This window comes from Notolepis coatsorum (genome assembly GCF_963971535.1).
Source record: "Notolepis coatsorum genome assembly, chromosome: 1".
Classification (NCBI taxonomy): Eukaryota; Metazoa; Chordata; class Actinopteri; order Aulopiformes; family Paralepididae; genus Notolepis; species Notolepis coatsorum.
In genome coordinates, this window is record NC_140165.1 from 154,041,815 (window position 1) to 154,068,543 (window position 26,729).

At 42.2% G+C, this 26,729-nt stretch overlaps 1 protein-coding gene across 2 annotated transcripts in view; it reads left to right on the forward strand.

The window, feature by feature from the left end:
• Positions 1-26,729, forward strand: part of LOC311244942 (breakpoint cluster region protein) — a 66,264-nt gene that overhangs the window by 24,035 nt on the left and 15,500 nt on the right. The window contains exons 6-18 of one of the 2 annotated variants that reach the window (XM_084334651.1): positions 635-695; positions 809-861; positions 987-1,127; positions 11,929-12,050; positions 12,263-12,431; positions 13,013-13,132; positions 13,381-13,456; positions 13,593-13,697; positions 13,895-13,969; positions 17,810-17,907; positions 18,031-18,162; positions 25,116-25,175; positions 26,077-26,186. In XM_084334651.1, the coding sequence (XP_084190777.1) occupies positions 635-695; positions 809-861; positions 987-1,127; positions 11,929-12,050; positions 12,263-12,431; positions 13,013-13,132; positions 13,381-13,456; positions 13,593-13,697; positions 13,895-13,969; positions 17,810-17,907; positions 18,031-18,162; positions 25,116-25,175; positions 26,077-26,186 (1,322 nt within the window). The remainder of the gene's footprint in view (positions 1-634; positions 696-808; positions 862-986; positions 1,128-11,928; positions 12,051-12,262; positions 12,432-13,012; positions 13,133-13,380; positions 13,457-13,592; positions 13,698-13,894; positions 13,970-17,809; positions 17,908-18,030; positions 18,163-25,115; positions 25,176-26,076; positions 26,187-26,729) is intronic. The other variant, XM_084334652.1, reaches the window with a different exon arrangement.

Genomic DNA, 26,729 nt, shown 5'->3' on the forward strand with positions numbered 1-26,729 from the left:
ACAGGTCGGTTGGTGCGCCTGCGCAGTAGAATCAAGAAGCGACGGGGGCGGGGCCCCTCCAAAGCCCAGACCCCCGACGCTGAAAGATCGAGCCGCACAGGTGAAAAGATGCGACGGCTGTTACCTCGAGGGGACTCGTGCTATGTATGACTCAGTCCACATTGCAGCCGGCTTGTGGGAGGCAAGAAACAACGTTCGAAGACAGGGGAGGGTTGAATTGGACGATATGAAAATTGGGATGGGAGAAAAATAGAAAAATGGGAGAAAAAGTGGATAAAAAAAAAATGCACTAGCCATCAATATCTTATGCCAAATGATTAGGGCGTATTAATTTCTTTTTTATATAAATAACTGTTAATAAATGTATTTATCAATTAACAAGTCAGTCAGAGTCTGCACCTTCCGAATGCAGTCAATGCTCGAGTCCAAGTCCAAGTCCGAGGCATCAGTGCTTGAGTCCAAGTCGAGTCATGAGTCCTGAAAATCAGTCCAGGACTCGGACTCGAGTTCTACAACACTGACACAGAGCAACTCTTAAACGCTCCTCACAGAACATGTTGTTCAGCTGATTACTTTGTTACGCTGCTGTCTTTGAATACCACTTCAATGATCTTTTCTGCTGTTGTCTTTATAGAATCTCAAGGTCAAATACACAAAGGAATGCAAAGACCATGCTGCTAAAAGTTCACTAGAAGGTACATGCTATGTGACAGGCGCTATCCCGTCCTTTGATTAATATTCCCATACATAGTTTCACTGTGGTTTTGCCCGTCTTAACTGAAATCCTGTGATCTCTTCTCCCCCACAGCTCTTCTGTATAAACCAGTGGACAGAGTGACCCGCAGCACCCTCGTTCTGCATGTGAGTCCAGCTGGCACTCATCCTAGCTTGTCAACATACGGAGGCTTGTAAATTCCTCGCATCCGCCCTCGAAGGGATTTCTGATCATTAATAATCACTATATCACTCTCTCTCTCTTCCTGTAGGACCTATTGAAGCACACCCCGTCCAACCACCCGGACTACCCCCTGTTGCAGGACGCCCTACGCATTTCCCAGAACTTCCTGTCTAGTGTCAACGAGGAGATCACCCCACGCAGGCAGTCCATGACAGTAAAGAAGGGAGAGGTCAGTATGACGGGCTGACATGTACATACCAGTATTTACCATTGTTTGAATTAGAGATGCAACTAAGTGACTATTTCACTGCCGATACATATTCTGAGTACCAAACCTTTCCATTAGTTTAACTGAACACTGTAGACTTGTATCATTAGTTTGGGATTGGAATATAATAAATTCTCTCCATCTGACACACCTAACCATCTCTCTGTATCAAAAATGCAGAAAATTGTGGCTTTGCTTTCATTTCTGTTTACACATAACCTGTAGTATTGGGTTTTACTAGGGATGTTCGATATTGGCTTTCTTACCGATATCCGATATACCGATATTGTCCAACTCTTAATTTCCGATACCGATATCAACCGATACCGATATATGCGGGGTTTCCTCCCCCAAAAAACACATTATGTATACTTTTCACAATGAATAAAATAAGAATTTGTTCTTACTTGTTTGCCTGGGTAAATAAAGGTTAAATAAATGTAAAAAAATAAATAATTGAAAACCGATACCGGGGCGGCTACGTGGCGTAGTGGGCAAGGCGCTCGCCACAAATGCGGAGACGCTGGGCTCGCCTGTTCGAGCCCAGCGCTCCACATTGCTTTCAGTTTAGCTGGTCGTTCATACTAATACACATTGGCCATATTAGGGGGTGGGAAACTGATGGGTGGGGATCGGGCGTTGTGGACAGCGACTCCTACAGGTCGGTTGGTGCGCCTGCGCAGTAGAATCAGGAAGTGTCGGGGGCAGCGTGAGCCTCCCACGCGTTACTCCTCGCCACTGAGAGATCGAGCTGCGCAGGTGAAAAGATGCGACTCCTGTTACCTCAAGTACCGGAGGGGACTTGTGCTATGTATGACTTAGTCCACATTGCAGCCGGCTTGTGGGAGGCAAGAAACAGCGTTCGTGACAGGGGAGGGTTGAATTGGATGATACGAAATTGGGATGGGAGAAAATATAGAAAATGGGAGAAAAAGTGGATAAAAAAAAAATTATTGAAAACCGATACCGATCATTTCCGATATGTCATTTTAATGCCACTATCGGCCGATAATATCGGTAGGCCGATAATATCGGACATCCCTAGGTTTTACTATTGGGGGAAATCCTCCCCATACCGAGCCTGGGTACCTTGCCTTGAACAGATTGGATGCAGAGCAACACAGGGCACACAATTGACTATATTTACACGCTGGCCATTTTGCTCTTATGTAATACCCAAGGTGGGAACAGGGTGGAAAGGAATCCCAACTTGAGCATTACGTGAGAGCAAAATGGCCGCCATGTGGTCAATAGCCTTTGGTAGAGGAAGAGGCCATAGTAGTGGGGAGTGGGGGGGTGCAGCCTGTTCCCTCCATAGAGCACTTGTTCCCTCTGCCAAGGACAAATCCAGTGGTTTTGACAAGTGGGCAGAGTGGCACGGACACTCAGGCCTGGCGCTGCCATACTGACTCCCTGGCCCGCTCTTATACTTGGCATCCTTTCCTCAAGCCCTCCTTTGTCTCAAGAGTGTTAAGGTTGAAATAGACGGTTATTTTCCTCCTTTATTCCAGACAGCAGCTTGTTGCTGTTGAGGGTTAATCCTGCACCAGTAGTTTCCATCTGATACTGACTTGGGGCAGTAAAAGCCTAGAGCGCTGCACAGGGTGTCTGGGAGAGCTGTTAAAACTGGTGTGTGAGTCAGGCTGTCGCTGAGTCATCTTAGCCTGTCTGCCTTATTTGTGGAGGAAGCGGAGCATAGAGGAAGCGCGTGACAAAACAATATAAAAGGGAGCTTCATGATCCCTCTTGTGTTTCAGACCTCACTTCCATCCTCCTCTCCCAGAGTCTGAACACACCGTTTTTTCCCCCAGAAATGACCTGCAATGCCCCCCTTATCAAGTAATTTTCTGTCCACCCTTCCGCATTGTTTTATTGTTTTATTGTGGATCCCCATTAGTACACACCAAAGTGAGACTACTCTTCCTGGGGTCCAAACATTAAAAATACAAACGCACACAAAAAAAGTTAAATAAAAATGATAAAACCACAAACATTGAAGTACTCACAAGAAAACATCACAACGAACAAAACCGTGAATAAAAGCTCACTCAATATTCATAAGCATACTGACGTACCACGCTCGTTCCTCACCTTTCCTGACCCCCAGTCCCCACGCATCACGGCCCGGGGCTCTGATTCAGACAACCTGTTTGGGAACTTCCTCTGTTATTTATGGCAACTTGCCCTGCTACTACACCGCCCCCCCAGACCGGGATATTTTGTCATGTAAATTAATGAATGATTCTTGAGGAACATTCTGCTGTTTGTTGTCTTGGAAGTCAAACAAAAATAAGATTAGATTAGATTGGATACAATTGATTGTCATTGCGCAAGTACAAGTACAATCAATTGTACAACGGAAATTAAGTTGGCATCTAACCAGAGTGCACAGTAGCAGTAAAGTGCCAGTATTCAGTATAACATGTGAATATTTATATATGACAAAGCTACAGAGTAAATGCTAAACTAATGTATGTACAGTATTATTATATACAGTGGTACAAGTATGAATACACTATGGTAATAAACCAGTCTAGCCAGTTGTTTAACTAGTATGAGTAGGTATGGATATATTTATATATATATATATATTAGTGCTGTCAGGCGATTAATTTTAAATTAATTAATCTAATTAATCGCATTTTAATCGCATAACCATTTTATGCCTGATATTCTATATTCTATAATCATATTTCAAATTGCATGTGTCCAGATGGCAGAATTCAGTACTGTATCTACAAAACCTTCTGTTTAATCATCTTCCATCTATTAATTTGCTTAGATTTTTCAGGTCTGGTCAATTTGAGCATGGTGTTATTCACAGTCAAAGATAAAAAAAAAAATGTATTGATATTCTCATTTGGTTCATTACAATTGACTCAAAATAAGATTTTCATTCAATCAATCACAGCGCAGATTGATTGATTGAATGAAAATGTTATTAACAGATTGCAGAATGGGTACAATACAGTACGGCTCAATACACACAATTGTTAAGGGCATGCAGACCAGAGAAAGACTTTCGTCTGGTTTACATCAGGGTCCCCCATTTTCAATTCATAATGAATTGTAAGTAAGGGTGCAACTTGCACCGTGCAATCCATTCTTTGTGGATCTAGCCCACAGTATTTCTGACACTGGGAATACATTCCCTGAGATTCATAGATGTCCCTAGAATCAGATACCAAGAACATGCAAATGGACCATATTAAAAAAAAGTCTGTAAATGTGTATTATACATTCTCATGGAATGAATGAGATACAAAAAAAAAGTATTAAAAAAAAAAAGTATATAAAAAAAATAAAAATAAAATGTTGTAATTAATTTTTAGTTAATTTTCATAACGCGATAATTTGCTGTGTAATTAATTAATTAATCTAATTAACGCGATAAACTGACAGCCCTAATATATATATATGTGTGTATTTACAGTATGTACAGTGTTAGTATACAGTGTTATATGGATAGACTATAGACTGGATATAGTGGGATAATGTAAGTATGGTTTGAGTATAGGCATCAGAGTTCAGAGGTCATATGGCAGGGGTTGAGTATAGGCAACAGAGTCCTAGTACAGTGGTAGCCTATAATTATTGGTTCCATTTGAACCTGGGGCTTTGTTTAGTTTCGTCTTCATAATGTATGAAAATAGCAGAAACTGAGGCCAGTGTCAATAGAGCAACCATCAATCCTGAGTCTCCTTCCCTATTGGGAGTTTTGCCTGTTTTTCTGGAACTGTGGTCTGAATGGGGATGGTCGAGTCCCAACGTGGGCCGTATCAATATAAACATGCTTGGGTCAAGAGGTCAAAGGTCAGTGTAAACAGCACTGGCACTCCCAGCTACACACGCTGCCACAGGAAGGAATGATGTCATCACATCTGTCCCAAACATGACGCTGGACAGGCTGACGAAGATTATAGGAAGCCCTGAAATTAGGACTTGTTGCCGAAAAACATGAAGCACAACTATTCATTGAGCTGACACGCTTAATTTACAGTTACATAGATCGCACCTTGAGTCTGGAATTCAAGGGGAAGTTTAAACTCAGAGACTCAGAGACTAAATCATGTATTACTTCTGCTGAAACCATCTGGCTTCTCATAAACCAAAATATTCCACTTTGCATATCTGCTTACCTGCTGTCTGCACTATTTACATAAAGATGCAACATCAACTATGACTGCTGCTATTGAACCTGGACTGCTACATTACATTACGTGAAATACTGTTGTATATACGCTTTGTCATACACACATCTCATTCCATTCCCCCATACCTCATACTACTTGTGCAGTACTGTTGTATACACTCCTCACTTTCACTTTTACACACAAATCAACATTTTCTTGTACTAAAGATGTAATGTACTTAGGGCTAAATCCACAAAGAATGGATTGCACGGAGCAAGTTGCACCCTTACTTGAAATTCATTATGAATTGAAAATGGGGGACCCTGATGTAAACAAGACAAAAGTCTTTCTCTGGTCTGCATCCCCTTAACAATTGTGTGTATTGAGCCGTACTGTATTGTACCCATTCTGCAATCTGTTTTATTTTTTTATTTTTTATGATCTTTTTCCCCCTCCTTCTTTTTCCGATTTTTCTCCCATCCCACTGTTAGTCGTTATGCCAATTCCCAACCCCCTTCCTGGTTGTTGCGCACTTTCCCCTACTGTTGGTCCGAGAGGCCGGAGACTGTCACATGCGCAGATTCTCACGGGAGAGTGTAACGTGTGGAAGGTCGCACTACCTCTCTCCAGATCCTACCCTTGCTGAGCAGGCGCCCCGACCGAACTGTAGGGGTCGCTGTCCACAACGCCCAGGACCCACCCACGGCTCCCCTCCCCCTAACTCAGCCAAACGAGTTAGTATAGCGATCAGCCCGAGCCAAGGCAATGCTGACTCTCCGGGAGTCGAGACCGCAGCCTCTTGCATTGGTGACGAGCACAATCTCCGCTACGCCACCTGACCGCCCCATCTGCAATCTGTTAATACAATTTTCATTCAATCAATCAATCTGCACAGTGATTGAAAATGTAGATGCAGACTAGAGAAAGACTTTTGTCTTGTTTACATCAGGGTCCCCCATTTTCAATTCATAATGAATTTTAAGTAAGGGTGCAACTTGCTCCGTGCAATCCATTCTTTGTGGATTTAGCCCTTAGTGTTATATATTTTAGTGCTCCTACTGCTGAGCTGACCTGTTCTCTTGTCCAAGACATGTCATTGTTCTGTTGACCTTGTGTTAACATACATTGACACTTGAACTTGAACTTGAAAATCAGGTTACAGGTGTTCATTTTGAATACATCCATCAGAAACAGGTCACATGCATCAGATGCCAGAGCCACTACAGATTGTAATTACATACATGTTTGTTGAAGTGTGTCATGTGCTGTTGCAACATCAGGAGGAAGACACTGTTTGCACACAGCGCTTGCACAAGCCTAGGGCTGTCTTAAATACTTCGAAGCTTCGTTCGATGGCACAAGCTTCGAACATAAAAAAAAAATCGAAGTAAATCTTTTTGTTTATAATAATATTAATTTGTTTTCATCTTTTTTTTTTTTTTACTTCGATTTGTGTGTGTGTGTGTGTGTATGGGGCCATTGGGTGGGGCCGGGGGACAAATACACTGGAGGAAAGTAACCCAGCTCAGCACTATTATATCATCACTATTGCCTGTTTGAAGGATATCGTCCTCAAACACATATACACCTACATGCCTTGTAGAATTCCACACATAAGAAAGAAATATACTGGGATGAATAAACAAAATAGGAAATAAAATGTAGAAATGCATGCAATACATAAATAAATATGAATCTCCATATATGAAATAGAACATTTAGATAAGGTGCTACTGAGATGTTTTGGTGAGTTCTTTGTTTTTTTGTGGAAGTAGCCCTTCTTAAAAATGCATGAACATTCACTGATAATTTGTCTGTAGTGGAGTCTACAAGGTCTACATTGCCGGACGATGTAGAATCCAGACCTTTATTTATTTTTATACCTTTATATAATTTTTTTTTTCTTTTTTTTTTTGAAGCTTCGAATTAAAATCGAAGCTCGGCCCCGAAGCTTCGATTGCCAAAAAAAGCTTCGAAGGTCAGCCCTCAAGCCTCATATTATGTTTTGACAGTGGATGGATGGATACAAACCTTCCCAGTGGCTGTCAGCTCCAGTTGGCTTAAAAGAACACGCCAACATTTTGGGAAATGCCAATGCACAATCTAAACCTGGTTGACATATGGAGGCTACGCAATCCTACCAATAGAGACTACTCTTTTTTCTCTCCAGTGCATAAATCCTATTCTAGGATTGATTTCATGCTGTTAGACTCTAAACTGATATCCAATGTTGTGTCCACACAATACCATACTATCCTGATAAGTGATCATGCTCCCATGTCACTGGATGTTAGGTTCACTAGACATAGAAAGGAACGCACCTGGAGATTTGACAACACAATCTTAAAAGAGAAGAGTTTCTTAAAATACATGTCAGCTAGGCTACCTGACATTATAGACACAAATGATACAGGGGATGTGGATGACTCAACACTGTGGGAAGCTATCAAGGCAGTGCTTAGAGGTAGCATCATATCATACGTGGCAGGTAGGAGAAAACAAATGTCAAAAAGACTAGTGGAGTTGGATGATTCTGTGTCTCAACTAGAACACCTGTACAGGGTCTCTGCGGATCCCGACATCCTGAATTCTATAGTATCTCAAAGAGATGAGTACAATACTATTTTATCTGCACAGGTCAATAAGCAATTGAATATGATAAAACAGATACAATTTGAAATAGGTGACAAACCTCAGAAACTGCTGGCACGTCAATTAAGACAGGCGCAAGCTTCCCGTGCAATACTAAAAATAAAATCAGACACAGGCACTGTTCTTACAGACCCTAAAGAGATAAATGCACGTTTTACGGAGTTCTATTCAAAATTGTATACATCAAATGGCAACCATGACATTGATGCTATTAAGGCATTTCTCTCTGAATTAAACCTACCTCAGCTTGATGGCGAGGCAGAAGCTGCATTGGAAAGGGACATCTCCATAGGAGAAATAGTAGAGGCAATTACAGAATTACCGAACAATAAAGCACCTGGCCCTGATGGCTTTACTGCAGAATTCTACAAGCACTACTCTAAGGAACTATCTCCGCTGCTGCTTCGTATGTTTAAACATGCCGCATCGGATGGTAGACTACCTCAAACGCTGTATAATGCAAATATTTCATTAATTTAAAAAAAGGACAGAGATGAGTTAGAACCATCATCTTACAGACCTGTGTCACTGATTCAAATTGAAACAAAGCTGCTTAGCAAGATTCTGGCCAAGCGGCTAAAAGCTCACATTCAGAAGATAGTGCACCCGGATCAAACGGGCTTCATTCCTAATAGACATATTTATTACAATTTAAGACGGTTATTCAATATACTTTATACGAAACACAATACAGAGACAGTGGTGATTTCAGTGGCCTTCGATCAGGTCGAGTGGCCATATATGTATGTGACCCTAGAGGCATTTGGTTTCGGGAAGGTATTTATTGACTGGATACGGATTTTGTATGCTCATCCCACAGCAAGTGTAGTTACTAACCAGGATATTTCCTCTCAGTTTCCACTATACCGTGGGACAAGGCAAGGAGATCCATGCTCTCCTTATCTTTTTGATTTAGTCATAGAAACACTAGCTACAAAAATTCGACAACATCCTAGAATATCACCTGTCTCCATAAAAGGGCAAAAGCATCATTTATCAATGTATGCAGATGACATTTTGTTATACGTATCCCACAGGAGTCCCTTCCTCCAATTATGGAAGTGTTTAATTATTTTGGCTCTCTTTCAGGTTTTCAAATTAATTGGGATAAAAGTGAATTAATGCCAATACAAATAAATAAGGATAGCTCCTCATTGAACTCTATCCCCTTTAAGATTACCAAAGATAGATTTACTTACCTAGGAGTGACCGTTACTAAAAAACCTGAACTCTTACTGGAAGAGAATTGGAAAGTAAAAATAAAACAGTTGAAACAGAATATAGATTTTTGGAAGACCCTCCCACTGTCACTGGTTGGGAGAGTAAACGCTATTAAAATGGTGGTTCTTCCGAGATTTACATACATCTTTCAGTCAATTCCAGTATTCATACCACAGCGGTATTTCAAAAAGTTAGACTCGATTATAATCCCCTTTATTTGGCAGAATAAAGCTGCACGTATTAGCAAAAAACACTTATGTAAAACAAAAAATGAGGGTGGCTTTGGTCTTCCAGACTTCAAATGTTACTACTGGTCTGCACATTTAAACAATATGGCTTTCTGGAGAAGTGCTAACCTTACGGAGGGCATGGAGGAGGTCACTCCGCATGGCTCTCAATGGAGCGAGCAGCCTGTCAGGGAACCTCTCTCCTAGCCCTTTTGAATAGCCCTGTCAAGATAAACAAGTCATTATATGAAGGGAATTTTATAGTACATAGCTCCTTGAAGGTATGGAAACAGATTAAAACATACTTGAAAGCTCCAAATATGTATACAGACACTCCAATCTGTAATAACCATGCCTTTAAGCCATCCACTATGGACCAAGGGTTTGCTCAGTGGAAGGCGAAGGGTATAGGGTGCTTGAAGGACTTGTATCAAGAGGGCCAGTTCCTATCATTCGAGCAACTGAAGGTCAAACACGATTTACCGTCAACACATTTTTTCCGCTATCTACAGATACGGAACTTCGTAAGGACTCATGTAGATACATGGTCAGACATTCCTCAGCATCAAGCACTGGAAAATATAATTAATGTTAGACCAGGTAGTAAAGGGGCGGTGACAATAATATACCAGACACTTTTCAATCATGTAATAGTTAGCACAGAAAGATATAGGACTGAGTGGGAGTCAGAACTGGGGATACCCCTCAATGAGGAATTCTGGGAAACATGTCTTACAAATATTCACCGGTGCGCTGTAAATGTTAGAATCAACTTGATTAAATTTAAAGTGATACACAGGTTGCACTACTCAAAGGTGAAAGTGAATAAGATGTATCCTAGCGTATCACCACTGTGTAACAAATGTAAAAATCAAGATGGTACCCTTACACATCAACTCTGGTCTTGTCCCAACTTACACACGTTCTGGTCTGATATATTTGACTTTTATTCAAAAGTTTTTAATAAACAGTGGGAACCCTGCCCCTTAGTGGCCATTTTGGGATATAGTGACGATGTCACTAAGTACTCTGAAAATGAAAAAAGGCCGATATATCTAGGTGCTGTGTTGGCTAAAAAGCTCATTTTGAGACTTTGGAAGTCGGATGCAGCACCTTCATTTGAAATGTGGATGAGAGAGCTGGGGGAGACCCTTTACTTAGAGAGGCTTAGATTTAAAAATACAGGACGGAGAAAGGTGTTTGATACGACATGGGGACCGGTGTTGGACTACTTAAAGGGTCTGAGGGAGGATGAAGAGGATATATAAGTTCAAAATGTTACTCGTATTACAGCAATGTCTGAAGGTATAATCTCTGTGGTGTCTTGGCTTTTGGCCTTTTTCTAATGATATATAAAATGAAATATAAGTTCAAAAGGTCACTCATATTACAGTAATGTCTGAACTGAAGGTATAGTCGCTGTTGTGTCTTGGCTTTTGGCCTTTTTCTAATGCTCTGTTTTTTATTTATTTTTTTTGGTCTCTTTTCTTTTTTCTTTTCCCAGCAAAAATCTAGCTTATTTAACTATCCTGTTTATATGTATGTATGGACCCGCCAAAAGAAAGAGAATGTTTTATTCTTACTTTGAATATTTTTTGTTATATGCCGCTGGACAATTGTTTTTGAACAAGAAAAAAATAAGATTGCATGTGTGCATCAATATGGAATGTAACTAAAGTAATGTGCAATAAAAATACTTATAAAAAAAAAAAACATTTTGGGAAATTAGCTTATCGTCTTCTTTTTTTTGGGATCTACTTTTTCTCCCATTTTTCTATTTTTTCTCCCATCCCAATTTCGTATTGTCCAATTCTACCCTCCCCTGTCTCGAACGCTGTTAGGCCATGCCTCCCACAGGTCGGCTGCGATGTGGACCAAGCCTTGCATCACGTGTCCCCTCCGGTACACGAGGAGGCAGCTGTCGCATCTTTTCACCTGAACAGCGCACCAACCGACCTGTAGGAGTCGCTGTCCACAACGTCCGATCCCCACCCACCAGCTTCCCACCCCCTAATACTGCCAATTGTATTAGTATGAACGACCAGCCAAGCTGGTAGCAATGTCGAGAGCTGGGCTCGAACCCAGCATCTCCTGCATTAGTGGCGAGCGCCTTGCCCACTGCGCCACTTAGCCGCCCTAGCTTATCGTCTTCTTCAGAGAGAGACAAGAAGATAGATACCAGTTTTCTCTCTGTGCGTTCAGTAGACAGCTGGCTGCACGTTAGCCTAGCTTAGCACAATGAATGGAAGCGGACATGGCCGGTTAGCCTAGGCATTGTCCAACTAACACCTCTCCCGAAGGCTAACCGGCCATGTCCGCTTGTTGGTGTGTTCCTTTAAAGTGATGGGAGAAAACAACTCTTCAACTGCTGTTTTTCTGCCTGTTGCACTACCCACAATACATTCTGTCAAGTCACATGACAGGATGACAGGATATAAAAATATACATTAATTGAATACACGCAGGTCATTTGTTCAAGTGATAAAACAGTAGGTGACTCCACCATGATTCCCTGTCTCCTCCTGGTAGAACCGTCAGCTGCTGAGGGACCGCTTCATGGTGGAGCTGGTGGAGGGCTCCAGGAAGCTCCGTCACGTCTTCCTCTTCACTGACCTGCTGCTCTGTGCCAAGCTGAAGAAACAGGCCGCAGGGTGAGTCTGACCAGTTAACAAGCCTGCCAGGACTTCTGCTCCTCCAATCAAAACAAGCCATTTTTAAATATAGATGATGAGGAGGATATGTAATGTTGTGGACACTGTCTGTCTGTCTGTCTGTCTGTCTGTCTGTCTGTCTGTCTGTCTGTCTGTCTGTCTGTTCTTTCTACATGCTAAAACCTGTGTGTTCCTCCCGTTCCTTCTGTCAGTAGGAAAGGGCAACAGTATGACTGTAAGTGGTACATCCCGCTGGCCGACGTGACTTTCCAGACCATCGAGGACTGTGAGTCCACGCCCATCCCTCTGATGCAGGAGGAGGAGATAGATGCCTTGAAGATCAGAATCTCCCAGATCAAGAACGAGATCCAGAGAGAGAAGGTGAGGACGGAGCAGACTAGCTGTTAATGCTTTATGCTATTAAAACATGCCAAAACATTTAATTTGATCATGTATACTGTAGGTGGAAAATATGCTAGTGTACAGACACTCTTAATGCTACGTTCAGATTGTAGCAGTTTAAAAACACCTCTGTTTAAAAATGCGGCCCATGTGGGCAGCATGTTCTATTCAGTCTAGATAGGGAATTTGATGGGGATGATAATAAAACTATTCCTACAAATAACATGTCAGAAAACCATCTTATTATCGTGTACAAAGCAAAAAAGGAGCCTAATTTTGACAGGCTCAACATCCAGTTTGAAAATCGGTGGTGTTTTACTAAACAATTTTTTTAAATCGATCATTTGGCATCGAGTCTGGTACAAGGATGTACAGGACGTGATATAAGCTGCAGCTAGATATACTTTAAATTCCAACTGTTAGCAATGTTGACACAATTTTAGTAGCAGCAGTGTTGCAGTATAGTGGAAGTCCAGTAGTGCAGTACCCCAGTGAGTATGTATATGTATGTGTATGTATATGTATATGAACATGTATATACTGTATATGTGTACTTGTAGAGAACTACAAAAGGAGCCAAGGTGATGGAACGGCTGAGGAAGAAGCTGATGGAGCAGGAGTCCCTGCTGCTGCTGATGTCTCCCAGTATGGCCTTCAGAGTGGCCAACAGGAATGGCAAGGTGTGTCAGGGGGGGCTGGGAACAACAGACTGACCCCATCTTCATGACCACGTCTCTCTCCTTATAAGCTCCCAGTGGCCCACAGAGTCATATTGAACAGTAGAAGAGTCCAGTGTTTTGATTTGTACTAGAATTCACTTTGGTGTTTGCTGCCCCCTATGGGCAAAAAGCTAGTGGTACTGTTTTGTAGATACAATGGCATGTTGTATGACCACAAACATACAATATCATTACTTTTCATATTTCAGGGCTTCACGTTCCTGATTTCCTCTGACTATGAGCGTGCAGAGTGGAGGGAGATAATTCGCGAGCAACAGAAGAAGTGTAGGTTTTACTGACTGTAACATTATGCCAGCATTATTACACCAGATACGTTTTCTGTTATCTCTTATCTTATCTTGTATAACTACGCTTTGTTGGTCATTAACGACATTCACCGACCTTGAATATGTCCTCCCAGGTTTCAAAAGCTTCTCTCTGACCTCTCTGGAGCTGCAGATGCTCACAAACTCCTGCGTGAAGCTTCAGACAGTCCATACTATTCCAATGACTATGAACAAGGAAGGTAAGCTGCTCACAGTATACACTAAACTACAGTGTTACAGAGATGAAGAAAAATATCATGACAATGTTCAAATGTTGGTCTGTGAAATACATTGCATGTGATACAAAGTGTCAATAGGCTTTTATTGTGGTACTTACTTCAGAGTAAAAGTTGGAACACATCAACCTACATAATTATACTGTGCTCTTTGCTCGTAGATGATGAATCCTCTGGTCTGTACGGCTTTCTGAACGTCATTGTTCACTCAGCGTCTGGGCTCAAACAGAGCTTAAGTAAGTATTTGTTGTCGTTTGTTTTTTTGCCAGTTAACACTTTCCGTGTCGGAGGTCGGGTGCCCCAGAACCCTGTTGCGTGCTCAATGATAGAGCTCTCATAAATTAAATTATGGTTATGTGTATAATCTGGCCGTCGCTTATCAATGACTTGTTTGCAGTCAACATTGTTGAAACGGATTGTTTTTTAATCGGTTCATTTCCGTTTTTATACCATTTTGAAAAACTCGTTTTTTGAAAGTTTCAGGAAAATATAAAGATTCTGTGATAAACGCCCTTTACTGGAATATTCTGGAATACATTTTTCTGCCTATTTATGAATCGTTTTCAAATAAACGCTAGATTATCGATAGTATATGTGTACTTATGCACGCTATAGAAGCGGGCTGAAAAATCTATTATCTCATTTCCTGATCAGCACACACACACACACACACACACACACACACACATAGGGCACACGTTGATATCTCTGTGAAAAAAGCTCTGATTATCCTAAGACTGGTAAAATAGATTCTTTACCTCAGATCAGATGTTCTCCAAAAAGATTATTCCAATTCCTTATCGCCATTCCAAATTGATCGCGTTTATTGATCCAATGCTGGGTACTGGAAATATGTATTCCACGCTGTTCTGGGGCTCCACAATGAGTCTGATAGTCTCGGGTGACTTGCCTGAGAAGTAAAATGAGGAAGCAGGATTCCCCCCCCCCCCCCCCCCCCCCCCCCCCATGCGTTTCATTCAATCCATTCCAAAGGGGTGCAGTACCACAGGGAAAGACGATAGGGGGCGGTATTTTCCCAATGGAGCTCAGAGAGAGTTTGCAGTGGTAACGTGAGGCTAGATTGATGAAATATTAATTCAAATCGCTAATAAAAAAATAAACGAGATCTCTTGTCGTTGGCACTGAACGGTCGACATGAACAAACGAGATATCTCGTCGTTGGCACTCAAAGTGTTTTTTTTAATCCACTTTTTCTCCCATTTTCTATATTTTCTCCCATCCCAATTTCGTATCATCCAATTCAACCCTCCCCTGTCACGAACGCTGTTTCTTGCCTCCCACAAGCCGGCTGCAATGTGGACTAAGTCATACATAGCACGAGTCCCCTCCGGTACTTGAGGTAACAGCAGTCGCATCTTTTCACCTGCGCAGCTCGATCTCTCAGTGGCGAGGAGTAACGCGTGGGAGGCTCACGCTGCCCCCGACACTTCCTGATTCTACTGCGCAGGCGCACCAACCGACCTGTAGGAGTCGCTGTCCACAACGCCCGATCCCCACCCATCAGTTTCCCACCCCCTAATACAGCCAATGTGTATTAGTACGGACGGCCAGCTAAACTGAAAGCAATGTGGAGCGCTGGGCTCGAACAGGCAAGCCCAGCGTCTCCGTCATTCGTGGCGAGCGCCTTGCCCACTACGCCACGTAGCCTCCTGCCCATTGGCACTCAAAGTGTTAAAGGCCCGAACTGTGATCCGTACATAAACAAATGGATGAGAAATAAGAATGGAGACATTCAGTTGATTGACTGAGCTCCATACTTGGGCATACCAGACAAACGAGTAAATCTGACTTTCTAATTGTATTTTGTAGCTGTAAAAGGTTTGTTTACGCTGGTAATGTTTATGAACACTGGAGTGAACCAGCACTAGGTTGCACCAGATTCAGATTCCTTTATTGTCACTTATTTCAGTACTTTACAGAAGTGAAATTATATTTATTGTGGTCCCTCGACCATAGCAGCTTCCAATAATAAAAATACAATACATTTAGCATAGCATAAAATAAGAGGACTAAAATAAAGATGACTATATACAGTTCTAAAAAGTGTGCAGTGCAGTTCAGGATGTAGATATTATACTATATACATTTTTTATAACAAAATGGCTATGTACAGTTTCGTCAATGGGCTCTGTTGATGAGTCTGATGGCTTGGGGGGAAAAGCTGTTCTTCAGCGGGTTGGTTCTGGCTGTGTGGCTGTGGTAGCGCTTTCTAGACTGTATCAGCTGGATCAGTCCATGGTTGGGGTGATTAAGATCCTTGATAATTTTCCAGGCTTTTTTAATGCACTGGCTCTCATAGATTTCCTGGATGGAGGGAAGCTCACATCCACAGATCTTTTGTGCTGTCCTCACGACTGTGCTCAGCGCTCTGAGGTTGAGGTCGGTGCAGTTCCCCCTCCAGGCGGTGATGCACCCTGTCAGGACGCTCTGTTGTTCCTCTGTAGAACACCTTCAGGATCTTGGGTGTCATGCCGAACTTCTTCAGCCTCCTGAGGTGGTAGAGGCGTTGTTGGGCCTTCTTTACCACAGGATTTGTGTGGACGTCCCAGGTGAGTTTGTCGGTGATGTGGACACAGAGAAACTTATTAAAGCTGCTGACTCTCTCCACTGCAGCACCGTCGATGGTGATGGGGCCCAGCTTCTCTCCCCCTCTCCTGTAGTCTATGACCAGCTCTTTCGTTTTTTCCACATTGAGGGAGAGGTTGTTCTCCCGGCACCAGCTACGTGTAAGTCCTCTCCTCGGTTAGGACTAAGTGTAAAGTCGACATTAGAGGCTTAGTTCGTTTGTAACTAAATCAGCTACTAAAATTGGTTGCACTTGGGGCATAACATAACTAGTTTGGACATAAAGTCATAACTAAGGCAGGCGGCCAATCAACGATCAAAGATACAGAGTTCCATTGCCATGGTTACCGTGTGCATTCGCTTTCTGGTACTTAAGAGTTACGTTGTAACTTATCTCTGTGTTGCAACCGCTTTTATTTTTAGTAATGTGTCAATTACAATTTAGTAAGAATTTACGTTATAACTAGGCTAAGTTTGAACTCACACATAGTTGGTTTACCCACAACAGGCTGCTGATCTATATTCCAATTTACAGTGGGTACATCTACCCACTTTTGGAAAGTACCAACAGATCAAACTCTTCAAGAATGTATGCAAATATACCCGTGTGAATATGATCCCCAAAACAAAACACAGATTGGGACTTGTTCTTTCAAGAGTTGACCGTAATAATTTCACTGATAGATTGTCGACATTAGGAATGAGGAGTTCCACAGCTGCCTCCCATCTCCCTGCTCTGTGTCTGGCTGTCAGCTAGGAGGACAGCTGCTAGGGAAACACAAGTGGGATTATCCAGGAACACTGTGTCCCTGCTGGCCATGTCAAATCTGTCTGAGCTCCAACATCAGTGTCGGCTCATGCTTCCCTTGTTTTTTTATCACAGTAATATAGTGAGAAGAACTGCTGTCCGATCAACAGCCGTGGGTGTGTCTCAATCGGTAGACTGACAGATACTCAGATTTAGTGTTTTTACAGTTGTCATTTGGATTGAACTGTGTTCACCTGAATCACAGGATAATAGTCAGAACAATACTGTGGTAATGTTTACTTAGGGCATCATAAGGTTGTCTTGGGTGCGTCGGTATAGGAGACAAAACTTGAGAGATCAGCAGTAGAGAGGCCCACACACCAATATCCATGAGCTAGACCATCTCAAAAACACAGTCCACATGCTGAGATTAATGCAAGAATATTGTCTTTTTATTTAGATATTGTCTTTTTATCAAAAAGATGCTCTGGTGCAAAGAAAAAAGTGGAAAAACAGCAGACGTTTCAGTCCTTGGATTACTGAAACATCTGCTGCTTTTTAATCCACCTTTTTTAGCTGGACCCGTAGTGTGCAGTCCTATACAAGGCAACGCTGCTGGCTGGCTGACTGACGGATGTCTTAATAAAAAGACAATATTCTTTTTTGAGATTGTGTTTTTGAGGCAGTCCAGCCCGGGGTCTATATCGCTGACCTTTAACCTCACGCCTCCTCTTCCCACCAGACCTGTACTGCACTCTGGAGGTGGACTCCTTCGGCTACTTCGTGAACAAGGCCAAGACGCGGGTCTACAGAGACACCACGGAGCCTAACTGGAACGAGGTGAGGGGCGCGCCGTGCACTCGGACGTCACGGTGTGTACTGGCCTGCAACCTCTCTAGATGATGATTCTTTTATTTTTTTTTTGTTTTTTACTAAACACGCATTTGATCTTCTTCCATGCAGGAGTTTGAGATCGAACTGGAGGGCTCACAGACTCTCAGGTTGCTGTGCTACGAGAAGTGTAGCAACAAAAACAAGCAGAGCAAAGAGGACGGCGAGAATACAGACCGCATCGTGGCCAAGGGACAAATAAAGGTATGAACGGATAAAGCAATGAAGGGTTGCCCCGTCGATCACAGGAGCCATGACTAGACACTGGTTACGTTGAGATTGACTGAAGACGTTGTAGTGATCAATCTTGGCCATCTTTACCAAGATAACATGGTTAGTATGTTGACTCCAATTGCTCCAAAGTGGTGAATGTGACTTATCTTACCACTAACCATAATACCTTTTGTAGATAATTATTATGTGGGACCTTTTAATGTTAAAAGGGAAACGGGCTGTTCACCAGGACTGGGCCACCAGTCGGTCAGCTCAGCCTGACTCCTGATTGGGTGCTTTGACAGATTAGAGGTGGGGAGGAACATAGGCTCACCAACATGTAGCCCCTGGCACAGGTCCAGACTATGAGAGAGTAAGTGGGCCACAAAGCAAAAGAGTTGCACAAACACAGACCCTTCTTTGATCAGCCAGAGCACTGGGCAGAAACACTTGATTCTTTTAGAAGAATTCCATGTGTGCTTAAAATCCACCTTAGTGAAAGACTGCCTGTGTTGTTTTTACAAGCGGTTCATATGGGGATAAGATAAAACACCTCTTGTTTATTAAAGGCCCAGTGCGGAATCGTATTGTGCCTCCTGTGGTGCCAAGGTGGCCTCGTCGCTGGCTTTGGTTTTACCATTACACAGTGTTGGCATCTTTGGTTTTACCATTACACAGTGTTTGCATCTTTGGTTTTACCATTACACAGTGTTGGCATCTTTGGTTTTACCATTACACAGTGTTTGCATCTTTGGTTTTACCATTACACAGTGTTGGCATCTTTGGTTTTACCATTACACAGTGTTGGCATCTTTGGTTTTACCATTACACAGTGTTGGCATCTTTGGTTTTACCATTACACAGTGTTGGCATCTTTGGTTTTACCATTACACAGTGTTGGCATCTTTGGTTTTACCATTACACAGTGTTTGCATCTTTGGTTTTACCATTACACAGTGTTGGCATCTTTGGTTTTACCATTACACAGTGTTGGCATCTTTGGTTTTACCATTACACAGTGTTTGCATCTTTGGTTTTACCATTACACAGTGTTGGCATCTTTGGTTTTACCATTACACAGTGTTGGCATCTTTGGTTTTACCATTACACAGTGTTGGCATCTTTGGTTTTACCATTACACAGTGTTGGCATCTTTGGTTTTACCATTACACAGTGTTGGCATCTTTGGTTTTACCATTACACAGTGTTGGCATCTTTGGTTTGAAACAATTTTTCACTTTCAAACTAATTGACTGAGCTCATGATGCACAGTCTAATGGGGTGTGTAACAAACTAATCATTAAATTGGTTTCAAATGTATTTTAAATGTACCTGTAATTTGAGTTATGGTGGGATCTGGAAGTTGCAAAGATATTATAAAGGCTTGAATTAACGAATGCAATAAAAACAATTTACGTACAAGCCAGTGAGGTGTCTGCATACCGACTAGAACGTGGCTGACGCGTCTGTGGCTACTTGTCAGATCAAAGACAGAATGTCCACAAGGTCCGTTACAATAATACTCTATAGTGTGTATTTATTTACACCAACCAAATGCACAATTTGCATATAATATAAAGTAAACGGTACTATCTTGTTCAACATATGAAAACGAAACGACGTTGCAAACGACGACGATCAAAACTGTTGGCCCTTACCGGTAACACGCACACCTGCATGTCATCAGTCCCATTACACCTTAACACATCCGGGGCCATCCACGTATATATACGTGATTGGGAGCCAGCGCTTGACGGCCAATCACGTATTATACGTGTTTAACTCGTTATTTCTTTTATTCGCTATTGCCATTCATAATTCATCGAGGCACCTTGTGCATACTGTTCCGAGTGTGTCTGCAGACGGTCAATACCGCCCCCTAACGCATTGTGGCAGCAACTGCACTACATTAGAAACGCTGTGGTTTGTTATCTGGGCCGAGCTGAGACGTGCGGGCAGGGTTTAAATACTCCGTCGAGGTAACCTGTTTCAACCATACATCTGCGAGGCTGCCCCCCCCCCCCCTCCATATGCAATGCTGTTGAACGTGGCACGGACCTCCGCGCCCAGTACTTCAAATGGCGATCAGATAATTGGATTCTTTCTTTTGCATTACATCAGAGACAAGGTAAGAACACTATATATCCAATCTTGCGTTGATCTGATATTTCTTTCTCCTGCGATTGAAGCTGTGTGTGTGGACCGTGTTGTGCTTTTTACTGTTGGCTGCAGTGGGTGGGGGGGTGGGGGGGGGGGGGGGGGGGGGCGAGCGCCGCGCTCCAGCGCCCATTTCATTCTTGCATGAGGAAGGATAATAACGATAATCTAGCGTTGATTTCAGGATGATTAGATAATCAGGAGAAAAATTACAACGTGATAAGTGAATTTCACTAAAACACTATTATCGCGTCTTTTCCTGGGATTAATAAGAATCACCAAAACTATACTCGTATTCAAAACGGTATAAAACTGAAATGTACGGATGAAAAAACAATCTGTTTTGTGCATGTTGACTGGAAGCAACTCACTGACAATCGACGGGTGTATTATACCCATAGCTATAATATAAGATATATTTTAAGCACTCGCAAGTGAACAAAGCTCCCCATTGACTTACAGCGCTGGCTGTCGCTGGTAAACAGCGACCCCTGGCCGTGAATGTGTTAAGTAGCCAGGTAAACCACCTACTGGTCAGCAAAGGGAACTGCTGCCATGAACCTAACTTGGCAGGCACAATGTATACAATGGCAGAACTCAACATAAAACCAAACAAATACATAGAATATAACATATGATACCTTACCATGTAAATTGGCTCTTACAGATATGCTTTTTCAGTCTTGAGCTTCAAATCTATGTTTATATCCCTAATTAATATAAAGAAAATATTCAAATGAAGAAAATCCTATTAAGTGTTGCATAATAAACTGTGAAATGATCCATCAGTTTAAATTTGGATCACTCATAATAAGGATTAGTAGATGAGGTGCACGCTGTACTCTGGTGTTGGGATGTACACTGAGTATTACCTATTGGTGTTAATCAGCCTATGGGCAGAGGCCTTTTAAAGGGAGACGAACCAAGACCTGCAATGTGTCAGGTGAGCTACACAAGACCATTGCTCACTCACCTGTAGATCCAGCGCAGATTGCTTTGAGACTTCTCCAGCTATGTCAGTGTTTTACGACTGTGCCTCTGAAAAGGTCCTGCCCGTTGAGTTCCATTTTCATCCCATTGGTACAGCTTGTAATGCGTCGCCATCCTTTTATTATAGCATCTTTGCATTGGTGCGTGTGCTCGTCATATCAGGGGGTTGAATGATGAAAGATGACTGACTGGAGATCAGACAAGCTCACGACATTGGGTGTAGAAAGCTCCCAGACAGGGTCGTTTCACTATGAAAAGACAGAGGCGGCATTTGGTGTCGAGGCCAGAGGTACAGTACCTGCCCACAGCCTGCTCATCAATGAAGTTCTACCTGAGATGATGTCTCATCAGGCTGCGTTTCTACAGAAAAATATTATTTTACATAAAGATATTTTTAAATGTTCATATTTCCCATTGCTAATTGCATTATACATCAATCTGGAACATACCCCCCAGATGACATGGTTTAGCCTAGAAAACTTCAAAGGTCACTAGGGATCCTGGATAGACCACCTGAAGAATGGACCTGTCTCAAACCCTGCCCTCTTTTCTTGATCCTCCAATCACAACTGTCGCTTACCTCGGACAAACTTGGTTTGTCCGAGGTAAGCGACAGTTGTGATTGGAGGATCAAGAAAAGAGGGCAGGGTTTGAGACAGGTCCATTGCATCACTTGTTGTGTTCACACACACACACACACACACACACACACACACACACACACACACACACACACACACACACACACACACACACACACACAGCAGTCCTCAGAGTGAGTAGTAGTAGGCACAGTGAGCATGCGTGTCCGTAACCAGGGGAGGAGGGGATTCTCCGGAATTAATCCACATATCCATCTGGGCAGTGAAACAGCACGGAGGCCGCGGTGTCTCCTCAGCTTTATTCTTTTTTTCCGTTTGGTCTGTGGAGAAATAGGAGCTGTAGTATGTAGTATGTAGTATGTAGTATGACAGGGCCAAGGCGTGGACAGGATGCGCAAACCTTTGTGAGGAGGGTTCAACTGGATCACACCATCAGGATTCTTAGAGGCGATGTGATAAGTGACTGTCTCTTGAGTCAAGAAGGACCCAGTGACCTTGTCTGTTTAATGACGGAAAACATTGTGGATTGACGTGTGGACATTGGTACTGTACCTTTTGTGTCTTTTTTCTTTTTTCTTTATTTTATATATATATTTTTTTTTATTGCAGGGTACTTTCTTTTTCTCTTTCTTCAAAGACAATTTTTACAGCGGCATATAACGGCAAACATTCTTTCATTTGGCAGATTTATACATAAAAATGAACAGGATTGCTAAATAAGATAGATTCTTGCTGGAAAATAGGAAAAAGACCAAAACAATAGAAAAAAGCCAAGACAAAACAGAGAATATACCTTCAGCCATTAATGTTGCAAGAATAACACTGTGAACTTATATACCATCTTCATCCTCCCTCAGACCCTTTAAGTAATCCAACACCGGCCCCCATGCCTTATCAAACACCTTTCTCCGACCTGCATTTCTTTTTCTTTTTATCTAAGCCTCTCTAAGTAGAGGGTCTCACCCAGCTCTCTCATCCACATTTCAAATGAGGGTACTGCATCAGACTTCCAGAGTCTCAAAATGCACCTAAATATATCTGCCATTTTTCACTGCCAGAGTACAGAGTAGCATCGTCGAAAGAGCCCAGAATGGCCACTAAGGGGCAGGGTTTCCACTGATGGTTAAAGGCTTTTGAGTAAAAATCAACCTTTGTGTCTACTTGACATTAGTTGGCGAGAGTTAAAAGTTGGGAAATTCAAGTAGAGAGAGAGAGGCTCACTTGGGTGAGGATGAGGGAGAGTTTTTGTGCCAGCGATGTGAGTCTAGATCAGACCATCGGCAGCTCTAGTGTGGAGGAAGAGGGAGGCACGGCTCCCATGAAAGCCATTGTCACGGGTCCACCTGTGGGCCAGAGTTCGTGGCACTCTGCTCAGACCAACGGTAACAATAATGGAACACAGCGGGAGGATGGGCTTACGTTGGTTGGCGCTGAAAAAGAAAAAGTTTTGGACAAGTCTCGAGGACAAAAGCTGTCAATTTGTTTTCTTTCATTTCAAAATTCCTGTGTAAATCCTAATTTCAGTAAACATAGGCTGTATGGCCTATATGTTTTTTTATCCTGTTGACAAGTACACTAGTGGCATATTATGTACAAAATATTATCTTATGAGATTGTATTTCAGCTGGCTTCTTGGTTGAAGAAACATCTGCCACGCTGGATACGCAGAATTCTTACGAGAGGGGCAATACTGCCATCACAACAGTCACTGTAAATGAAGACTGGCAGCTTGGTATTAGTCAGATGATTTAGGGGCCGTGTCCACAGCCAGCTTTTTATGAGTTGCCAGCTCCTTTCTGTCATTCATTTCTATGCTAAAGACGTGACAGGCGCGCTCCTTTTCCCAGCGCCGCGCCTCACGTTTTAGCGCTCTCGGCGGCTAGCGTGTTTGGGCGGAGCGCTCCCAGCGCATAAAGTTGAAAATAGTTCAACTTTTGGAGAGGCGCGCCGCTCATCAAGGTCACTTTTTTTCGACCGACCAATCAAAATCGAGCAAGTGGCGGAGCCGCGGGAGTCGCGAGACTCAAGCAGATTGAGGTCCAAGTTCTACGGTATAGGCTACATCAAATTATTTCGACATCGACACACTGCAAATTATTCTATCTATCATTCCAACTACGGTAAATACACAAGAAATGGCAGATGAGAGGCTAATTGTTGCGGTGTCGGACAAATGGATTAAATGTGTAATCCAGGCACTCTGGAAAAACGCTCTGGAAACGCTCTGGGCATGCATCTTTTTTATTTTCAAAGTGGTCCACCTTGAAAAAAAACGCTATCTGTGGACACGGCCCCTAAAGCAGATCAGTGGCATGAGTTGACACTACCCGGCCATATGGAATTCATGTAAGGAGGAGTAAAGTCACAGAGACTGTTATTGATGTGTAGTAACTATGTTTACCTAATGTGGGGAGGTGAGAGAGTGGAGAAAACTACCTCACTGGGTTAGGAACTTAAAGGTAAAATTCACCATAAAATAGAATTCACATATTGTCGCTGTCGGATGCAAACCACTTATCTCCAGGTTTGGTTATGTACCGGTATTTATTTTCTATGTATTTGTTTATCTGGAATGAATGTTTCAGGACCCTAGGACCTATGAAATACATTGAAACCCCAATGTATGACTTTAAAAATACATGGATGTCAATCTTAAATGTTTTTCTGAATTCCTGAAAAGTTAACCTTTTGGCGATATGTTATTTAAATGATAAACAATTTTTTTTTTTTTTTTTTTATTGTTAAGCTGAAAACCAGAGAGACCAGACTCATTTGTCATCAAGAAGACAAATCCTGGAGCTGCTCCATTGTCATTGAATAATGAAAAACCTCTAGGACACTATGACAGAACCCACAGTGATTTTACTGGGATATGGGTACATAGATTCAGAGCTGTAAACCCTACGTTGAATTAAAACTCATTCAGATGTAATAGCTCAAACAAACATTCTGAGTCCACAACGTCAGTCACTAATTCATTGTCAATGGACCAACTCCAAAGAAATGTCACTTGATTATCACATAAATTAAATAGTTTTTCCAGCTTAGGGAGACTTTTCTGTGTTTATAGATATTGATGATGTAATGATGATGTCATTGATCATTGAAATAGCACAATATACCTTCTTTTTGTTTGTTTATTGACCTTAAATCAGGTAAACATCTTTGTCTAAACATATCATTCCTATTTTCCAGCTGGATCCTCAGACATTACAAAACAAAGACTGGCAAAGAACAGTCATCGCCATGAATGGGGTAAGTATCGGTAGCAACTCATGGAAAGGCAACATCAGCATTCATAACCTGCTTGGGCTGAACAATATATCAAATATCATACTGATAATTCAATATGAGAGACTGCAGTATCCATATCACAAAATCTGCTAAATGGGCTTCCAGAAACCTTTTTTCTTTTTTTAAACATGCACAATAAATGAGAGAATCACAATATGATACTTCAGTAGAAAGGAAGGAGGTCCATGTCACTCAAGAGGATCCACCTATTAAAAATACTATTTAGTTAGGTTAAAAGAATAAAATTGATCTACATGTTGCGGCTACATAAGCCTTCACCAGGCAATACCCCCCCCCCCCCCCCCACACACACACACACCCTAGCCCCCCACAAAAAAGATTAGGGCTTAAGGGTTAAAGTGTTTTGTGTCATCCTGACAAAGGCTTGTGTAGCTGCAACACATAGGTCACCAGCTACTTTAGTGTTTTAGCTCAACTGAATAAAGGCTTTTTAATGACTTGGAACTCCTTTCTTTCTATTGGTCATATTCACATGCAGCCATTTTGCTCTTATGTCTTGCTCAGGTTGAGATTCCTTTCCTTACCTTGAGCGGTAACAGGGTGGAAAGGAATCCCAACCTGATCATGACATAAGAGCAAAATCTCCGCCGTTTGAATAAGGTCAATTGAAGATTTTGATCTGTCACCAAAGAGCACCAGTGGACATTCCTGGAGCCATACTCGAGAATCGCTCCTCATGTCTTTGTGTGCATATTTTATCCAAATTGTTCAGCTCTACCACCATGTGTCTATGACTAAATTGTACACAAGATGCAACGTTTGTAACCTGGCTCTTCTGTGTGGTTATACAAGGGTAATCTACTGGTAATAACAATTAATATTGTCCTTCACTGTGTTTCAGATTGAGGTGAAGCTGTCCATGAAGTTCACCAGCAGAGAGTTTAGTCTGAAGAGAATGCCTTCGCGGAAACAGTCTGGGGTTTTTGGAGTGAAGATCAACATAGTAACCAAGTAGGTTGTTAATGTCTCTCTCTCTCTCTCTCTCTCTGGCGTGATTTGCATGGCTGTGTTTTAATATTTGGCATATTCGGAATTTTGATCACCATGCCTCTTTTTGAGGAAAAAACTCAAGGAATAAATGGGAAACAGAAATAGTCATTACCTCTTAGTTTTAGGTCACTTGGAGATTCATAAACGTAATACTACATGTCCAGGTAAGGAAATGAGGAAATATCCTGCAGCTAAATGGGGTAATACCATATGGAAGACTGAAGGGGCTGAATGTGGTCATTCCATAGGGAAGACTGAAGGGGCTGAATGGGGTCATTCCATAGGGAAGACTGAAGGGGCTGAATGGGGTCATACCATAGGGAAGACTGAAGGGGCTGAATGGGGTCATACCATAGGGAAGACTGAAGGGGCTTGCCTGAAAACGGATCAAATGTAATTGTTCACAAAGATGTGAACGTTCAATGACGGCCAGTGTTGGAAAGTAATTTCCAGTAATTTTTTGCACTAACAAAACAAAAGTTTCAAACAATGTAATCTGCCGAC